At 41.1% G+C, this 19,116-nt stretch overlaps 1 protein-coding gene across 1 annotated transcript in view; it reads right to left on the minus strand.

The window, feature by feature from the left end:
• ANO4 (anoctamin 4) overlaps positions 1-19,116 on the minus strand; it is a 227,783-nt gene that overhangs the window by 171,470 nt on the left and 37,197 nt on the right. The window contains exons 2-3 of the mRNA XM_060112423.1: positions 18,615-18,751; positions 15,834-15,992 (exon numbers count right to left, since the gene is read on the minus strand). Of these exons, the coding sequence (XP_059968406.1) occupies positions 15,834-15,992; positions 18,615-18,751 (296 nt within the window). The remainder of the gene's footprint in view (positions 1-15,833; positions 15,993-18,614; positions 18,752-19,116) is intronic.

Genomic DNA, 19,116 nt, shown 5'->3' on the forward strand with positions numbered 1-19,116 from the left:
CTTGTTAAAACACTATTATTAGACAGAAAAATTCACCTTCTTGCCACCACAAAGTTTTCAAGGTGGTTTAAATTTACATATGAGAAGCTTAGGTAAACACTCCTCTAGATCACAACCAGGAGAGGTCCAAAGCTGAAGAGCTAAGCACAAATTCCCATGTTTCTTCAGAGGTTCCCTGTGTTTCAATTAAGTGAACGTTGATGCAACATGCTCTTGGTTACTCTGCATCAACCCTGGTGATTCCTACATCAAACCTAGGAAACTTGGGCTTCCCTGGTGGTGTAGTGGTTGAGAGTCTGCCTGCCGATGCAGGGGACACAGGTTGATGCCCCGGTCTGGGAAGATCCCACATGCCGCGGAGCGGCTAGGCCCGTGAGCCATGGCCGCTGAGCCTGCGTGTCAGAGCCTGTGCTCCGCAACGGGAGAGGCCACAACAGTGAGAGGCTCGTGTACCGCAAAAAAAAAAAAAAAAAAAAAAACACCTAGGAAACTCACTGCATCAGGATATCTGAAGAAAATCCATGTTTGGTGTTATCAGTCAGGATAAGCTAAGTTATGCTGCAGCAACAAATAACTCTAAATATCAGTGACTTTAAATGGTAGTGCTGTACTGTCCATATGGTAGCTACTAAGTACTTAAAATATAGCTAGTCCAAATTGAGATCTGGGGAAAATATGCACTAGATTTTGAAGACTTAGAGGTCTGAAAAAAAGAACGTAAAGTATCTCATCAATTTCTCTACTGATTACATGTTTAAATGATAATTTAGATCTACTGGATGAAATAAAACATTAAAATTAATTCCATCTGTTTTTTACTTTTCGTATATTGTTACAAAAAATTTAAATTACATTATTTCTATTGCCTGGTGCTAGGATAAAGGTCTACTTCCTGTTTATGCTACATGTCCACTGCAGGTCAGCTTACTGCAGTGACTCAGTGATTCATGCTGATGGGTCACTGTGCCAGAGGGAAGGCAGAGCTCAGAGGGTTTCATAAGGACACACACCACTTCTGCGCCTAGCTCACGGGACAGACGTCATCATATGGACTTGTCTATGAGGCCACCAGGAAGAGGGATTATACCTGATGAGTAGTGCTACTGAATACACACTGATACAGAATATCCTTCCTCCAACATCTACTTAGTATCACAGTGCATCTATTATGTAAAACAAATGTCTTATCTACCTCACAACATAACCACTCATAAAGTCATTCAACAAATACCTAAAGATAAACTTAACTACATCCTAGGTACTATGTTGGGATACAGAGAAGGCTAAGACATGTGATGAACATGAATAGAAGTTGGTCTCATGTCCTGTGGGAGCACAAGAGAGAAAATGCTCCCTTTGTGGATGTTCCCTCCATGCAGTACTAAATCTCTCCTCAGAAGTAAGCCATGTCAGTTCTGATCTACCCAACTCCAACAAAAGTCCTCATCATAACATTTCTCTCATCCTTCAAGGTGGTGTATTAGATAAGTTGAACTTGGGGACAACTATATCATCACAGTTATACTTTATATTATCACAAACGATTGAACTGCTGATAAGTATGCACAGTTGTGACCCAGTCAATAACCCATGTGTCATTATGCCCTTAATAAGCTGCAGAGATTAACAGCCATCAAACAAGCGTGAGCCAGAAAGGACAAGTAAGCAGATTGTCTGCTGCCAGTGAAGCAGCAATTTAACTTTGGAAATACTTTCTAATGTACTTGGAAAGGTTATGACATCCCTCCTAGGCCTATTCTATTTATCTCTTGGTGGAATGCTGATCAAAATTAGAGGATGCAGTAACAGCACATGTAGTGGTAGCTTACAAACTGCTTTTTACCTAAAGGTTGTGAAAAAGCTGTCAAGAAATGGGGCTCATATGATCTTTAATAACAAAAATGTAGCTGATAGATTATACCTCAACCCATATCAGTTCCTCATTGGTGTAATGCTGATATAACTCCTTTGCCTACTTTATAGGGCTAAGATAGATAGATAGATATAGCTATGGTCAGATATCTATATATAGATAAGTATATATAGATATAAATTACATATAAAATTATATAATGCAAGAAACCTTGTTGTGTGGGAGCCATTAGTGTATCTCTGGGCACATGGACATCAGAGTTTCCTGGCCCAGTGTTCATCTGGAGCCATATAATGAGCTCTGGCCATTGAGCTGTGATTAGAAGCCTTGAAGACTGGTGTGTGATTTGCCATTCCCTTCCACAGAGGAAGGTTTCTGGATGAAGCTACTGGTATGCTGGGTCCCTGGTAACTGCAAGTAACTGGTAACTCTTCCCCCTCCCCTGCTATCCTGAGATCAAGTAGTAAATCCTGTTGGCTCAAGCCTTGAGTGCAATGTAGAGGTTATATAAAAGCTCTACATGGAACTTCATGGGATCACAAGGAGATAGAGATATAGAAGGAAAAGCACCCAGGACCAGGTCTTAGGATGTACTAACATTTGGAGGTCAAATGGAAGAGGAGGGTGAGCAAACAAGATTGAGAAAGGGCCAGTAAAGAAGGGAGAAATCCAGGAAAGCATGAGGTGTCTCCCAAGTCAAGAAAAGAATGTTTTTCAAGGAAGGAACAATCCACCTTATGGACAAATGCTGTTGACAAAGCCAGTAAGATAACAGAGGTGGCATGAGCACTGGACTTGGTTAAAGCTGACCTTAATAAAATCAGTGTCTACAGAGGGAGAAAGCCCAGATTAAGTAGTTTGAAAAGAGACTGGGCCCATCAACAGACGACTGCTGTAAGATGATGTGGTATATATATTTATAATGGAATATTACTCAGCCATAAAAAAGAATGAAATAATGCCATGTGCAGCAAAATGGATGAGCCTAGAAATTATCATACTAAGTGAAGTAAGTCAGACAAAGAGAAATATCATATGATATCACTTATATGTAGACTCCAAAAAATGATACAAATGAACTTACTCACAGATGTAGAAAACAAACTTAAGGTTATCAAAGGGGAAAGGGGGGGAAGGAGGGACAAATTAGTAGTATGGGATTAACAGATACAAACTACTATACATAAAATAGATAAGAAATGAGGACATACTATACAGCACAGGGAATTATATTCAATACCTTGTAATAACCTGTAATGGAATATAATCTGAAACAATGTATAACTGAATCACTTTGCTGTACACCTGAAACTAACACAATGTCATAGATCAACTATACTTCAATTAAAAAAAGAGAGAGAATGGTAGGTGAGGATATGGAGACAATGATGCTGGACAAATCTTTGAAGAAGACTTTCGTGAAGTGGAGAAGAGAAACGAGGTGGTCATTGGAGGAGAATGTGGGGTTCAAGGGATTTTTCTTAAGATATGAGTTACAGGAGCATATTTATAATAATTGAAAGAGAGCAAAAATTGATGATGCAGGAGAGAGAAGAGACGATCACAGGAGCCAAGTCCTTGAGAAGGTGAAATGGGAGGGAATTCAGCACACAACAGGAGGGGTCTGGGAACAGTGGCAGACACTTCAAGCATAGTCATGGTGGGAAGGCAGAGAGTGAGTGTGGGGATGGCCTCAGAAGACCCTGTCTGATTGAATCTATCCTCTATCAAAGTATAGACAAGGTTATCAGCAGAGCTTGTGTGTGGGTGGTGGAGATACAGATAATGGAGGTGAGACGGTGGAGGGGCAAGAAGATGGTGGGGAATCACAGCTGGCCAACTCCCTCACCTATTCAGTCTTTGGTCAGATGTCATCTTCAGTGAGCCCCCTACATCACACCCTATTTAGAATGCATATCCCTTCACCCCCCAGTACTCTCACACTTTGTTCTACTTTTTCCTTTGCCATATCACCTTCTAACATACTATGCTATTTACTTATGTTTATTGTTCACTGTCTCACTCATTAGAAGGTGAGCACCTCAAGGAAAGGGGCTCTTTGTTTGGTTCCCTGATGTAGTCTGAATGCCTGGAACTGTGCCAGGCACTATTTATTGAATGAATAAACTTTTAAAAATGAATGAATGAAAGGAGGAGGCCAAGAAAGGAAGGATGAGAAGGAGAAATGAAGATAATTCCTCATTATGGTGATGGGGGAAGCAAACCTACTAGGCTACCTGGCATTCTTTGTTACTCTGGTCCTCATCTGAGATGGTGGCCATAAAGTGAACCAGTCCGCATGTTTTTCTAGCAACATTCAACATGCTCAGGTGCAGGCACAAAGAAGGTGGGGTTTAATCAAGGTCAAGGCTTTGCCAGGCAAATAAGTCAAAGAAACAAAGGGATAAGAGAATTGAGGTGCTTGTAAATGAATAGTCATAATGATGGACCATAGAATCAAAGAGAAGTAATGAGGGGAATGAAATGATGGTCAAAAGAGTGGTTGGGACAATTAATCATCCTAGTCAATGTACACTCCAGTGACATTTTAAAATATTTAAACCCATTCGAAAGCAGGTTTCAGTTGCAAGTATTTTAGGGTTTACTTAGAACTGTCTTTCCCTAAAGAGACTTCATTTCAAAGAGAGATTAAGGTATAGCTTTGCTAAGTATAAATAGAAAAAGAAGAAAAGGACAACTACAAACTAAACTTCAGTACTTACCTGCTAATTGCTATCTTTGTTTTGCCAACCAAATAAAGCACTGTGTGACAAAAAGAATCAAGACTAGGGGTTCTTCATTTGACTGGAGTTTGTATAGAGAACTGCAGGGTGGGAGAGCCCTTCTGGCAATCAGAAGCAAGAGTGGACACGTCAGACATAATGTGTACAGTGTAATCCATGAGTCACCGAATTTAGGACTAGATTTTAGAAGACCCACAGGCACTTATTAGAGTCTGAAAACCTGAATCAAGGCAGCCTCAAGTGAAAGCCAAAGTGATTTACTGCTGTGCAATCCAAAATAATATACTGGCTAAACCAAGGAACCGACAGACTGAAGAAGAGGAGAGGCCCTGAGAGGAGACATAACACATTTTGAAACACTAACGGACACCAGGTCTCACCATGTGTCATTTTCTTTCCTGCCTACTGGACTGCTAACGTCAAGGACAACTGTGCACAGTACAGTTTCATTCTCCTGCCTGCTCTCCTCCCAGCCTTCTATAAAGCTCTTTTTAATTTCAACCTATGTAGGAAAAGTCAGAATGGAGAATGGAGATGAAAAACAAAGAACTCTAGTGAGCAATAAATACCATGTTCTTGGAAGACCATCATGATCTTGGGTGAGTTTTCAGGTGATAGCGGTATGGTTGGCTTAGTAAAACAATTGGCCTGAAAGAGATCCAGCAACAAGACGACACTTTACTTAAACAGAAGTACAGTGTAATGGATTTGGTTGCAAAGAAGCTAAATGATATTAGTTTAGACCATTTTGGAGAAAAGTGACTAAAAAATGCTTATCTGGCCAGTATCAGTCCAGTCATCAAGGCCTAGGAGGACAATTATATCTGACGTAAATTACATTCATGGGAAATTGCTGAATGAGCATAAACAGCTTGAAAGTCGAGGTGAAGTGATGAGCCAGGCACTATGCAAGGCTCTGTGGGGAAACCCGTGTGGTCCTCATGGGATTCCCACTCCAGCTGGGGAAGCAGAGCTGCCGGAGGAGCTGTGATGTCTCCGTCACAAGTCACTGCGCCTCTCCTCATACTGCTTCCTGTCTCAACGCCATGCCCTTGTATTTTGCTGCTCTGTCAATTCATCCTTCAAGATCTAGGTCACTTCCTCTAATTTTCCTAAAACCTCTGGGAAGAATCTGAAGTTCCCTTTGTGCTTTCATAGGAACTTTTCAGGTTGTATCCTAATCACCTGTTTCATGCCTGTCTTCACCTTTAGTCAATGAGCTCCTCAAACGCACTGAGTATAACGTGGCTGTATTTTCCAAAGACGGCCCTGACAATAGCCTTCATCCCACATGTCTTCCAGAACTTTGCCTCTCTCCATCAAGAGGTGGGAATCTATGTCCCCTCCCTTTGTTCCCACCTCTGCCAATGGAGAGCAGAATAAACACTTCTGGATCTAGGTCATAAAAATGCACATCTATTGATGGGTTTAAGAAGAAGTGGTGTATATATACAATGGAATATTACTCAGCCATAAAAAGGAATGAAATATTACCAGGTGCAGCAACATGAATGGACCTAGAGGATATCACACTAAGTGAAGTTAAGTCAAGCAGAGAAAGAGATATTATATGATATCACTTATATGTGGAATCTAAAAAATAATACAAATGACTCTATACATAAAACAGAAACAGACTCATAGTCATAGAAAACAAACATGGCTACCAAAGGGGAAAGGGAGGAGGGGAAGGGATAAACAGGAGGGTGGGATTAACAGATACAAACTACTGTACATAAAATAGATAAGCCACAAGGACCTATTGTACAGAACAGGGAACTATTATATATTCAATATCTTGTAGTAACCTATAATGCAAAAGAATCTGAAAAATATGTAACTGAATCACTTTGCTGTATACCTGAAACTAACACAATATTGCAAATCAACTATACTTCAGTTTAAAAAAATGCACATCTGTCTCATTCTCTTGGAACATAGGTACCCCGTCACGAGGATGCCTGAGGCAGGGGAGCCTCAGAGAAGCCTGTGCAGAGATCCACAGGGAAAGAAACCAAGCCTACAGCCCCCAGGCCTGGCTGAGCTCTCAGCTGAGAGTCACCTTGAAAGGGGGTCCACCAGCCTCCCTGGGAGCATGCCCCCTGCTGATGCCCATGGAGCAGAGAAGAGCTGGTCCTGCAGAGCCCTGCCCAACTGCAGACTTGAGAATAAAATAAACGACCGTTGTTTTAAGCCACAAGTTCTGGAGTTGTTTGTTAGGCCACAATGGATAACGGGAGCATTCTTTCATTTTTGATTCTGCCTGGCACAGAGCCTGGAACGTGATAGACATCTGTACGCGTGGTGACTGACGCTCTAACACCACCGGAGCCGCAAGTGGTGGAGGGAACCTTCCTCTTTTCACAACTGTGAGAGGAGTTTTCAGCTTGTCTTTCCTTTGTCCTCTCCCTTCCTCCTGCAGCACAGACCCACAGATGTCTCCTTATGTGGGCTTGTGACTGCTGCTGTCTGACTCCCAAAGATTTGGTCCCAATGAATTCAGCTCTGCTGTGAACAAAGAATTGCCTAGTGGTAGCATCAGAACAAAGGTGTGGGTGTGAGGGAGGTCCTGTGTCTGCGGTCAAGGTATCCAGCTACGGCCACGTGAAACACCAGAAAAAGCTGTTCCACCATCGCCCTGAGGGACAGTATTAGGATTCATGACTTACAACTGTAAACCCTTTGGGTATGACAGAGAAGGGGCTGACATAGCCTTAGATGAAGGGCCAGGTGTCCAGTCAAACCTGGTAGGAGGAGGGCTAGTGGCTGTGCCATGCTGTTTGCTGTCCTCTTGGCATCTCTGTCCCCCCCCCTTTCTGAAGTCTCCTCTGCATTGCTGAGGAGAAGCTGGGACTGCATTTCCCAGAATCCCCTTCTCTGGGGGGCTCTGGGTTAGAGTTAACAACGAGGGGTAAGTAACATCTGGAAAGTGGAAGAGGCTGTTTTTTCCTCCAGGCAGGCAGCTAGACACAGTTGTGTACGTTAGAGACAGCTTCAGGTAAGTCTTTTGAGAATCATCTGTGTCACAGTTCAACACTCTTGGGACCCCTAGGGGCTTCCAGGCCAGCGCTTGGGACCACCGCTACGATGCTTCAGGAAGCAGCTGGAGGTGACTTCCCTGACCTTTTTATCGATGGTGTAAGCCTCTGTATCAAAGCCCTCGCTCTTGGAAGACACAGAGTGGCTTGTTTTCTGCAGAACTCGAACTGAAGAGGGGCCAAGCAGTTACAAGCACGAGGGAAGACCTTCAAAGACGAAACTTGATGTACGTGTAGACAAAAGTGTGGAAGGCCACGAAAGACTAGCACCAAAAGGGGTGGAAGCTAAACTAATGAATAGCAAAGGACAAGTTAGGGAGGGGTTTGCAACCAGGTCAGGTCTCCGCAAAGGTCCCAACACTGCTCAGGCACTTGATTTGTCCCTGCTCTGTGCCCTGGGAGAGGTCGTGGAGATGCAAACCCTGTCATCCTCCCCACCCCCACCCCAGCCAAATCCAGCCAGTTTCCCTCCTTCTATAGGACACATGCTCACCCTACTTAGTGGTTCCACTTATTCTTCCAACCCTCACCCCAGTCCACACATGGGGAAATGCCAGGCAAAAGTAGTCCCAACAGTGGGAAAACTCTGAGGGGCTTTTGAGAGCTGGGTTTAGGAATGTACATGCCAACTTCTCTCTTTGTTTGCTCATTATCTTGGTGACTTGCCTTGAACTCCTGAACAAAACAGTGACTCCCTCCCAGGATTCCTGCATATTTTCTCCACAGTACTCATCGCACCTGACACACTTAATGCTTCTCTTCCCTCACAGTAGACATGATGCTCATTAGATATTTGATGAATGAATGAAGAATGACTCCATCTGGAAATGGAATCATCGGATGCCATTGACTGCTCTTAAAATATGCCTAAGACACAACAGGAAGCGAGTTAAGCCTTGGTCTTTGCCTCCAGGGACAGTGCTGCATCATCACTTTTGCAATTGAAGTACATTAGGCTTGGTTCATAAACTTCAGCTTGCAGTTCACCTTTTTCAAGTTTTCCACTTGTAAGTATTACAAGCAGGAGACCATGGATTTACGGTTTTCCAGACCGCTTCAAAGCTTTGAAATCACTCCATCTCATTAATTAATAATTAATGTCATATCCCTTAGTATATACTTTGTGTAGTTTTCAGCAATTTAACATAACACGTAGTAAGAACAACAGGAACAAAAATAACACCGTCAAGAAAAGACTTTCAGTTCCTTTCACAGCTGCAACTCTATGATGCCCACATTTGGTAAGTAACAAATGACAATGCAAAATGTGTTTTATATCAGACAAGTTCATTTTAGACCAGTGAGAAGATCTTTTAGATTAATTTTCTTCTCGTGGGATTGGTAACAATAGTTCATAACGTGACATGAGTTCTTCAGCTGTGCCTTATATAATGGGTATATTTTTTCCCTAACATTGTTCTGTCTTGAGCAAAGGAATATGCATGAGTCACATGAAATATGTATTGATTTAGAATGATCCTTTGAGTAAATCAGTTCAGGATAACTTGTACTGGTCATCTTGACCTGGCAACAGAAATGTTTTGATTAAACTCTGTCTTCCTAAACAAGCAAAAGCAGTTGAGGTAAAAATAAGTAGGCCCTCAGCTCTTTAAACTGGTCTCAAAAATTAGAGTGAGAATAGGAGGAGTGGTGGGGAGAGGAAGACAGAGACAGAAAGAGGGAGAGAAACAAAGACAGAGAAAGAGAGAATGAGACAGAGAGAGAGAAGGAGAGAGCCCCCTCGCTCCCACCATTTGATGAAACTACCTTAAGAAGAGCGACCAGTGAGAATGAGGCTCTAATTCTGATGGACTGATCTAGGGCAATGGTAGGTGACACCAGAAGGAACAAATCCTGGTGATGAGGTGGGACTTACTATTGGTATGTCTTGCCACTCACCAGATCCCCTCAGGTTTCCCTAGACACAAGCCAGGGACCCTCAGTCCAAGAGGGGACGGGGTTGAATGCCTGAGATCAGAACACAGGGTGAGCAGGGGCGGAGCCACTCCCTTTTTTATCAATACCAACAACCACCTAATATGTGCTGGACTCTCTTCTAAGCGTGTTATAATGTATTAGCTCATTTATCTACATAGTAGCCCCATTAGTTAGGATTATCTACTGTTTAATAAATGAAGAAGCTAAGGCACAGAGTGGTTAAGAGCCTTGCCTGGATATTTACTCAGTAAGTGAGAAGAAGCTAAGGCACAGAGTGGTTAAGAGCCTTGCCTGGATATTTACTCAGTAAGTGAGAAAGTAGCAAGTGATCTAAATCCCTGTTGTCTGGTTTGAAAGGCCAATCTTAATTTACCCTATTCTCTCCTCAAAGACATAGGCATCTTCATGATTCAAGAGTCTGATATTAAGAGTGCTTAAGTTAGCTGGTCCAGGTGGATGTAAGATGGAATAGCTGCCTTGAATTCCTCTAGCCATCTCATAGATACAACTTTATGCAGTTTGTTGCATTAAGAGCCTAACTCGGTAGTTCTCAGCTAGGGACAATTTTATACACCTGCTCCTGGAGACACAGGACCATACTTGGAGACATTTTTGGTTGTCATAACTTGGTGAAGTTGGGGGAGGAATACTGCTGGGATCTAGTGGGTAGAGGCTAGGGATGCTGCTAAACATCCTACAGTACACTGAACAGCCTGCTACAACAAAGAATTACCCAGCCGCAAACATCAATAGTGCTGAGGTTGAGAAATCCTAGAGCTAAATCGATTGATGTTACCCAGACACAGCCATGGAAATTTACATGGAAATTTACACAGCTATTTACAATCTCTTGCGACAAACTCAAAATCCCACAAGCTAAGCATTGGGCTCGGTCTTACTGTAAAAAACCCGTAAGACACCGTCTCTGCCCTCAAAGTGATTACACCAGCCACATGGAATCCTTGCCTTTAAGATGGAGGATCCTAAACTTAGAGGAAAAACTGAACAAATTAAAGCAGAATAAATGCTCCTGTGTACCTGTTCTCTCTTTTTTTCACTTCCATCAAGACCACCATGAATTCCCTGACTGCTGCAATCTCAAAGTGGGCCATCTAAAACCACAGATTTGGCAGCATCTCTACTATCAGTAGAGATAACAGTGTCAGTGGTAATGAATTCTGATGGTTTACAGCCCAGAAGCCGAGCAGCTGTGGGTGTTGAAGAACTACCCTCTGCCAAGAAGGAGCAGCACTCACCTCCCATCACCTCCCCCAGCCTCAGCCAATGACTGATAGGCAGGGGGACCTCTGCTTTAAAGGTGAACCAGCTCTGTGGTGCTCCCTCTGCTCCAGAGCTTCCCGCTTGGATCAGAGACTATACTCTCAGTGTAGCTTTTCTCCTCTGACCTCTTCTACTTCCCTCATTCCCCTTTCTCCTGAGAGCACTCCACCCATCAACAACTTTAGCAAGAATCCTTGCCTCAGGCTCTGTTTCTGTTTAGGAAAGAAATGCAACCTCAGACACCACTTTTTAAAAAGTCCACTGCCAGTACAGATCAACAATGAACTCCTGAAAGGTACTGCTCTGATCTGAACTGTATCCCCTTAAAATTCATATGTTGAAATTCTAACACCCCATGTGACGGTAGTATAGTAGGAGGTGGGGCCTTTGAGAGGTCATTAGGTCATGGAGTCCTCAAAAATGGGATTAGCTCCTTTTAAAAAAGAGACCTCAGAGAGCTCTCTACCTCCTTTCACCATGTGAAGACACAGCAAGAAGATGCTGTCTTTGAACCAGGAACAGGGTCCTCATCAGCACCTTGATTTTGAACTCCCAGCCTTTAGAACTGTGAGAAATAAATTTTTGTTATTTACAACCCACCCAGCCTATGGTATTTTATTATAGTGGCCCAATTAGATTAAGGCAAATACTCAAGGAATTTCCAGGGCTTTGATTTTCAAAAGAAAATCTGCCTTCTTCACTCTTTGCTTAGGACTGTCCTTAATTTTCCTCTCCCTTCAACTCCAACTTGAGACCCTCGGTAGTACATATATATGACATATCAGAAAATGGAGATTATTAAGTCGAGTAAGGTCTAAGTCTCTTTTGAGGGTCCAGAAAATACTAGAGGACAGGAATTTGGATAGTTCAGTTTGTCCGGACAGATTTATTTTAGACACTCATCATGGTTTGAACTATAAAAGAAGCGAGGAGACTCTGGTTCTTTCCCCTTCATTCTCAGAGCTCTGGATCCAGAGAGAACATCTATAGTAACAGTGGTTGCAGAACATAAACAGGGATGAAAATAGGAAGGGTAGGATGGGCAGGAAGCCTGTGAAGGCAGAGAACAATCTAGGTGAGATTAGCACCTTCCATGGGGAATCTTTGTATAGTTTTCCCTTGAATAGGTGTAAAGCAAGACTAGGATGGGCAATCAAGTACAGTTTTTCAGTTCTGGGTTGCTCTATAATTTTATTCCCTGATGAATCTAAAACCAAATCCTCTGGGCAGATAAATGTCTGAACGTTGACCATGTTAAACATGTTACCTAAGGTATTCTAAGTTCTTCCAAGAGCACTGAAGGTAATCATTAATCTCATTCATGCATATACATTATTAGCAATATACAGTCAGTTGATGTTGCTATCCTAATGGTTACATTTTAAGGCATTTATAAACTGTATGAAAAAATTTCCCAAAACTTTGCCTTGAAAAACTTTTCTTTTCTTTTTTTTTTTTTTTGTGGTACGCGGGCCTCTCACTGCTGTGGCCTCTCCTGTTGTGGAGCACAAGCTCCGGACACGCAGGCTCAGCGGCCATGGCTCACGGGCCCAGCCGCTCCACGGCATGTGGGATCTTCCCGGACCGGGGCATGAACCTGTGTCCCTTGCATCAGCAGGTGGACTCTCAACCACTGCACCACCAGGGAAGCCCGGCAGGAATTTTTTGCCTGTTTTATTCACTGCTGAGTTCTTAGTGCTTAAGGCAGTGCCTGGCAGAGAGTAAGTGTGTAATAAATATGTGTTGAATGAAGTAACTATCATCAAGATGGTATGATATATATAAATACAGTTATTTGGTAAACAACTGATGATATGGGTTTTCCCTCATGTTCTGTGTGAATCTAAAGAGGAAGGGTGCTCCATTAATCTAACTGGTACTCATACATCCCAAATAATTCCAAAGTCATCCACAACCTGACCCTTTATATGAAGGAAGATATAAACCTCTTATTGATAATGATTTAAAAATAGGTACCAAAGAGTCAATGATGGACATAAAATTAAAAATGAAAAAAAATTATTTTTTATTTATAAATTCATCAGAATGTGAATTTATAAATATGAGTTTACCTTTAAAGAAGGGAATCTCTTTAAACAGACAGACACTTAAGAAGAAAATCACTTGGATTTGATACTTTATTTGGGAACTTTGCTGTGAATTGCTTTCTCTGGGCTAATATGAAAGATGAGTTACAGAATATTAAAGACCCAGGGTGCCAAAACAAGCACTTACCTGCTGACTAATCAGGTGGGGGGCATAGTTTCCACCAAAGATGAAATTTGACTACATCCTCACTTTTATCATGAATTAAAGATTTTCCTGGCGGTGTTTCTTGACTTTCAATGTTAAAAGAGATAAAGATTTTCTTTCTATTAAACTGTTCAACTACAGAGCCTGTCTTTACTGATTTGGAAACAAAAGCTTCTAAGTCTGTGAAACATTTTCTGTAACTGTTGGACATCATGACACACAGCTAATGAAGACGATACTAATAATTCATACAACGTACTTAGTGTTCATCACTGATTACACATCAGGTATATGTGGATTCACAGGAAGCCCCCCTGGGTTTTCCTTTTTCTTTTCCACCTTGAACTATGTTCTTTGTTTTATGTATAAAAGGTGGAAGTAACTTCTGGAAGCTGAAATAGCTGTTAAAATTGCTGTCTTTCTACTGAAACTGTTTATGAAAACACTAGATTTAAATAAAAGTGCTTCTGATGGGTTTTAAATTTAATACCACAAAGGAGATACAGATTTCCTGTTCATACAAGGGACATTTTATTTTAATTCGCTGTGACGGGGAAAATTAATTTAGCTATAATTTCCTGCCGCCTCTAAGCAAGGAAGGAAGTGCAGAGATCCCCCGCTTCTTGCTGAACTGGCTGTGGCTGTGAGGACGCAAAGCAGAGCTCAGAGACAGAGTTAGAGTCAAACTGTGCTGCTTATGCAGAGTTTGGGCCACAGGGAAAAGCTGCTTAGGAAGAAGTTTCCAGAAAGCCAAGCTGTTGGTAGTGGATAGAGGACTGTAGGGAAGCTGCCACCAAGAGAAGAACTTTTCGGGGGAAGGGAGAGAAAGAGATGCTCAGATAAGTTTTTATGAAGTTTTGCCATATGGTGATATTGTCCATTTCCCAACTGCTATTTTTTTCCAGTAAACATTAAAATAAACACCTAGGTATTAAAATTGGTTTTAAATTAGAACCAAACAAAATTATCTGGTATACCACTAAAATCATATGAGCTGAACATCTAACACACTATGGTCAACTCTGGACTACACAGAACCAACTGCACACTAAAAGACAGAATAACCGTCCTCAGCTACCCACTCTAATTCTGGCAGCTGAATACTGTAGTACAGATGATTTTTAGGAGACATACAGGAGATTTGTCATTTCTTTAGTAATGTATTTTATTTGGAAAAGTATTAGGCTTTTTGAGTTTTAACTTGTAAGCCACAAGATGACATTGAAAAGACCTATACAAAAGAAGCCCCAGGAGTGAAGAGAATAGTTATGAAGCTCAAAATAGAAATCTTTCATTAATTGAAGAAAACTACCTAGTTTTGATGGGAATCAAAACTTTGACAGAGTCAGAACGGATCACACGAAGGACTTTCGTTATTTCAAATCATGTCGCAATACAGATCTTTTATTTCTTTACATAAAAATTCTGAAACTTAGAATAAAAGATGAAGAAAAGATTTTTAGGGATAAAATATTAACGTACTATCAATGTTAAGAAAAGAATACACAACTGTCTCAATAGAAACTTAAAGAACAAGATTTATCAAAGGCATGTTCAGTGGGTATAGGAAAGATTTTCTGGAACCCCATAAAAGTGGAAAAAACAACATATTTAATTCTGTTTGTTGCTCTGGGGGAAACTCCAGCTGAAGCAGTCTTTTGAGCTATCTGCTTCCACTTTCCTGAGAATGAGAACCTGTTCCCTTAAGGCTATACTCATCTCACTGTTTTTCTAATTCTCTTTTTGGAGACTTCCAGAAAAATACTGCTTCTGTTTTATAAATGCTCCAGAGTTGAGGCTAGTCTAACAGACCTGGAAAAATCCTATTTATCTAAAGTGTACCAAGATTAGCATGCAACCTTCACCGTATAAAGAAAAACATGGATGTCTGACTTCAAAGATCTATACTTTAGCCTTGAAAAGCAGAATCAGAAGCAAACACTTTTAATTGGCAACATGTTCTTCTGGACTATGGAAAGCTCCAGAAGCTGTGCACAGTGTTTAGGGAAAATCTAAGAAGAGTTACATAATCCAGCTAACAGGGCCAAGTTCTAGAAATGTGCACAGCGTTTCTGGGTACACAATAATCCCATTGTGGATTATTATCAGAGGCTTGGCTGGGCCTCTTGTACCATCCTCAACCTTCCCCTGCAGAGAAGAGAAGGGGAAGAGTAAACACAGATAAGGTAAGCCCTAAGTTTGGGAACTTGATAAAACCAACCTGAATGTCTTTTAAAAACAGAATCACTTTGTAAGTCCCAGCTGTTTTGGGCCAAATCAGCCAGTCTCTTCTGCTGTGTGTGAGGATACCCAAACCCATTATGTTTCCTGAAATGTAAAAAGAGCCTCTATGGTGGGGTGATTGCATTTTATCCGAAGTTTTCTTTAATCCATGCAAATAGAACCCGCCATTAACATTGAGAAGCAGTAGGTGTAGGAAATCAGGTAAATTATAACACTTTGAAACAATCCATTTAATTTGAATATTTTGATTTTTACGGAATCTTTTGGCATCAAAATGCTCTCAAAGGCAAACTGTGCTGCGAAAATCTAATTGCTAGAACATTCTCCACACACTGCAGATTGGCAAAACCACAGCAAATGAAACATTCAGTTAACATAATGACTAACTGCTTAGTTTTTAATTGTCTCCCAATATGAATTGATGTATATTTATATTTTTTCTCATCCAAGCAAACTATTTACCTCTTTCTCCATTTGTAATCCTTCTGCTCTAATATTTCTTTCAAATATTTCTCTCTTTTCCATCTGGGGGTTGCATTTTCTGTACACAAGAATGTAGTCAATTCGACACTTTCCATCTCTGAAGTAAAGTCCATTTGATTTGTTTTTTTCTGGTACTGTCTGCACACAAAGAGAAAGGGACCAGTTTAAGACACTCAAAACTGAGCCTTGGATGAGTAATATTAAAGAACAATTAAAACTAAATGCATTTCCTTGGGTTTTATCAAAATTACACTTTTATTAATGAAAAATATAAATGAGGAAACAAAATAAAAATTGGAAAAAGCAGTCAAATGGGCAAAACTTAAGACAGCTAACAATACTGTTGGCAAGGATGTGGAGCAACTGAGAATTCTCACATTCTACAGGTGAGAGTGAAAATTGATATATTTACTCTGGAAAACACACTAGCATCATCTTGTAAAATTGAACATTTATATAACATATATCCCTACAGAAATTCCTGGTAAAGCAACTAGGAAACATGTATATGAATGTTCACAGCAGCATTATTCATAAGAGAAAAAAATTTAAACATAGGAATCAGTGCAAATCAATGAACAGGCCAATAGATAAATAGACTGTAGAACAGTGATACAGTGGAATATTATACAGCGGTGAAAATGAACTACTGATACATCTAATAGTAAGCAAAAATCTTAAGAACAATATTGACAGAAAAAAAGCAAGTCACAAAAGACTTTATACTGCATGATACCATTTTTTATAAAGCACAAAATAAAATCAATGTAAAATAAGTTGTTAAGGCTACTTATGTATGCATGGTAAAACCATTTTTAGAGCAAGAGAATAAAAAACACAAAAATTCAGGAAGACAGTCCATCTGGTAGGAGAGAAGGATGGGACCACAAGTGGTTTGATGGTTTTAGTAATACTTTAGTTCAGGGTTTCTCAAATTTTTTGCCCACAATAAGAAAAATATTCTTCTTTTGATATTTGTGTATACAGTTGTGAACAACAACGGGGTTAAATCCACTTGTAACTTATAGTCATAGTGGGGCCTCCATATCCACAGTTCCTCAACATCATGGATTCAACAACCACACACCATGTAGTAATGTAATGTCTACTATTGAAAAACACCCATGTATAGGTGGACCCACACAGTTCAAACCCACGTCATTCAAGGGTCAACTGTATTTATAAACACACAAAAAATTGGAGGACACAGTACACATCAGTTTCCAAACAGTAGTATGAAGAAGGAACACATGCCAGACCTCCGAGGCCATTGCTAGAATCCATATTTATGCACAAGTGACATGCATGCAACCTCATCCAAAAGGAAAATCTCAGTCAGGAGTGATGGAAATAACATGTCTCATACCTGGTGTAGGTATTTATCATTGAGGACCAATCCTCACTGACAATTTTTGGCTTCTGCCTTAAGAAGTACTCAGAAGTCTACCCAAATAAACACTTTCTTAACAATCATCCTGTAGATTTAACACATTAGCATCTATCTGCAAAACCAGCCAAGGCTTCAAGAGGAGGGTTAGCAAAGCCCTAACCTACCTGAGACTGTTTCATCATCTATAAATTAAGGGGATTACACTAGCTGCTTTTTGAGGTGCCTTTCAAGGTCCTTCCTTTATGCCACATTATGGCATCCAAAGTTTCTGTGTGAAGAGATGATGATAGAATGAGTTTTTTCTTACAAAAAACAAAAACAAAAAAACCCCACACATAGGGCTTCCCTGGTGGCACAGTGGTTGAGAGTCCACCTGCTGATGCAGGGGACACGGGTTCATGCCCCGGTCTGGGAGTATCCCACATGCCGCGGAGCGGCTGGGCCCATGAGCCATGGCCATTGAGCCTGGGTGTCCGGAGCCTGTGCTCCGAAACGGGAGAGGCCACAACAGTGAGAGGCCCGCGTACCACAAAAACAAAAAACAAAAAACAAAAACCAAAAAAAAACCGCACACATAGATAAGTAGCATATGGTATTTATAGAGAGGACTGGGAAGCTTGGTAGAAGTAAACAATTTTCCCTGGTCAAAGGTGTTATCCTTTCACTAGTTAACAGCCTCTGGAATAATAAAAACGTTAAGAATACACAATAAATTAGTGACTCTGATCTGTGCTCCTATCACCTAAACCTAGTGCATATACAAAGGAGATATTAAACTCCACTGAGACACAGCTGAGCAACAGTGAATGCCTTTAACAAAATACTTTTTTTCCCCCCAAAATGACACATGAACAGATGGGTCTATTTACAATTGCAGTGAGTTCCCAGATTACAGAGGCAAATGGAAACTCAGAGAGGATTCAGACAACACAACACCTACTGAGGTCTGGTCCACTCTGTGTCACTGTTCTACATGCTGGGAGATTTCAACAGAAATTGATTTCATTTCAATTTTACAAGATTTCAACATCCTTGTAAAGCTAACTTTTTACTAGTTAGCGACACCCAGAATGTAGATCATTTTAAAATGATGGGTGGTTTTAAGAATCTTCTCTATAAAAACAAAATGCCTTTAGGTATAAGGTAAGTGCATGACCCACTGAAAGTTTGTTTTGAGAGTAAGTAGATTTCAGATCCCTGAAATGTGCTAGACTCCTAGAGGACATCACAGGATTACAAGACTTGGTCCTTTTTTTCCTCAGGAACCCACAGTTCAATGAGATGATGACTTTAAACAATCTACTGGATTATGCTTCTCAGGTTCCTGCCTGGATCAAGAATTGTGTTTTTAAGAAATCGCACACTCTTACCTCTCCCCCTGCTTCCAATCTGCTAGCATCATCTGAAGTACTGGTCAGGTTTCCAGGGTGAAGGAGAGAATCGTCATCTTTGCAAGGACTGTTGACAGCTTCCAATTCATCAAAAAGAATATTGACATCCTTGGCCACTAGAATCAAAGTAAATACAAGTCGGGGTAAGAACCTGGGATCTTAAAAGCAATACTAAAAGTAAAGACATCTCGGGACTTTGCTGGTGGTGCCGTGGTTAGGAATCTGCCTGCCAATGCAAGGGACAGGGGTTTGAGCCCTGGTCCGGGAAGATCCCATATGCTGCGGAGCAAATGAGCCCACGTGCCACAACTACAGAGCCTGCACTCTAGAGCCCGCACGTCACAACTACTGAGGCTGCAGGCCACAACTACTGAAGCCCGCATGCCTAGAGCCCGTGCTCTGCAATGAGAAGCCACCACAATGAAAAGCCTGCACACTGCCACAAAGAGTAGCCCCCACTCGCTACAACTAGAGAAAGCCC

This window comes from Mesoplodon densirostris, chromosome 11 (genome assembly GCF_025265405.1).
Source record: "Mesoplodon densirostris isolate mMesDen1 chromosome 11, mMesDen1 primary haplotype, whole genome shotgun sequence".
NCBI lineage: Eukaryota > Metazoa > Chordata > Mammalia > Artiodactyla > Ziphiidae > Mesoplodon > Mesoplodon densirostris.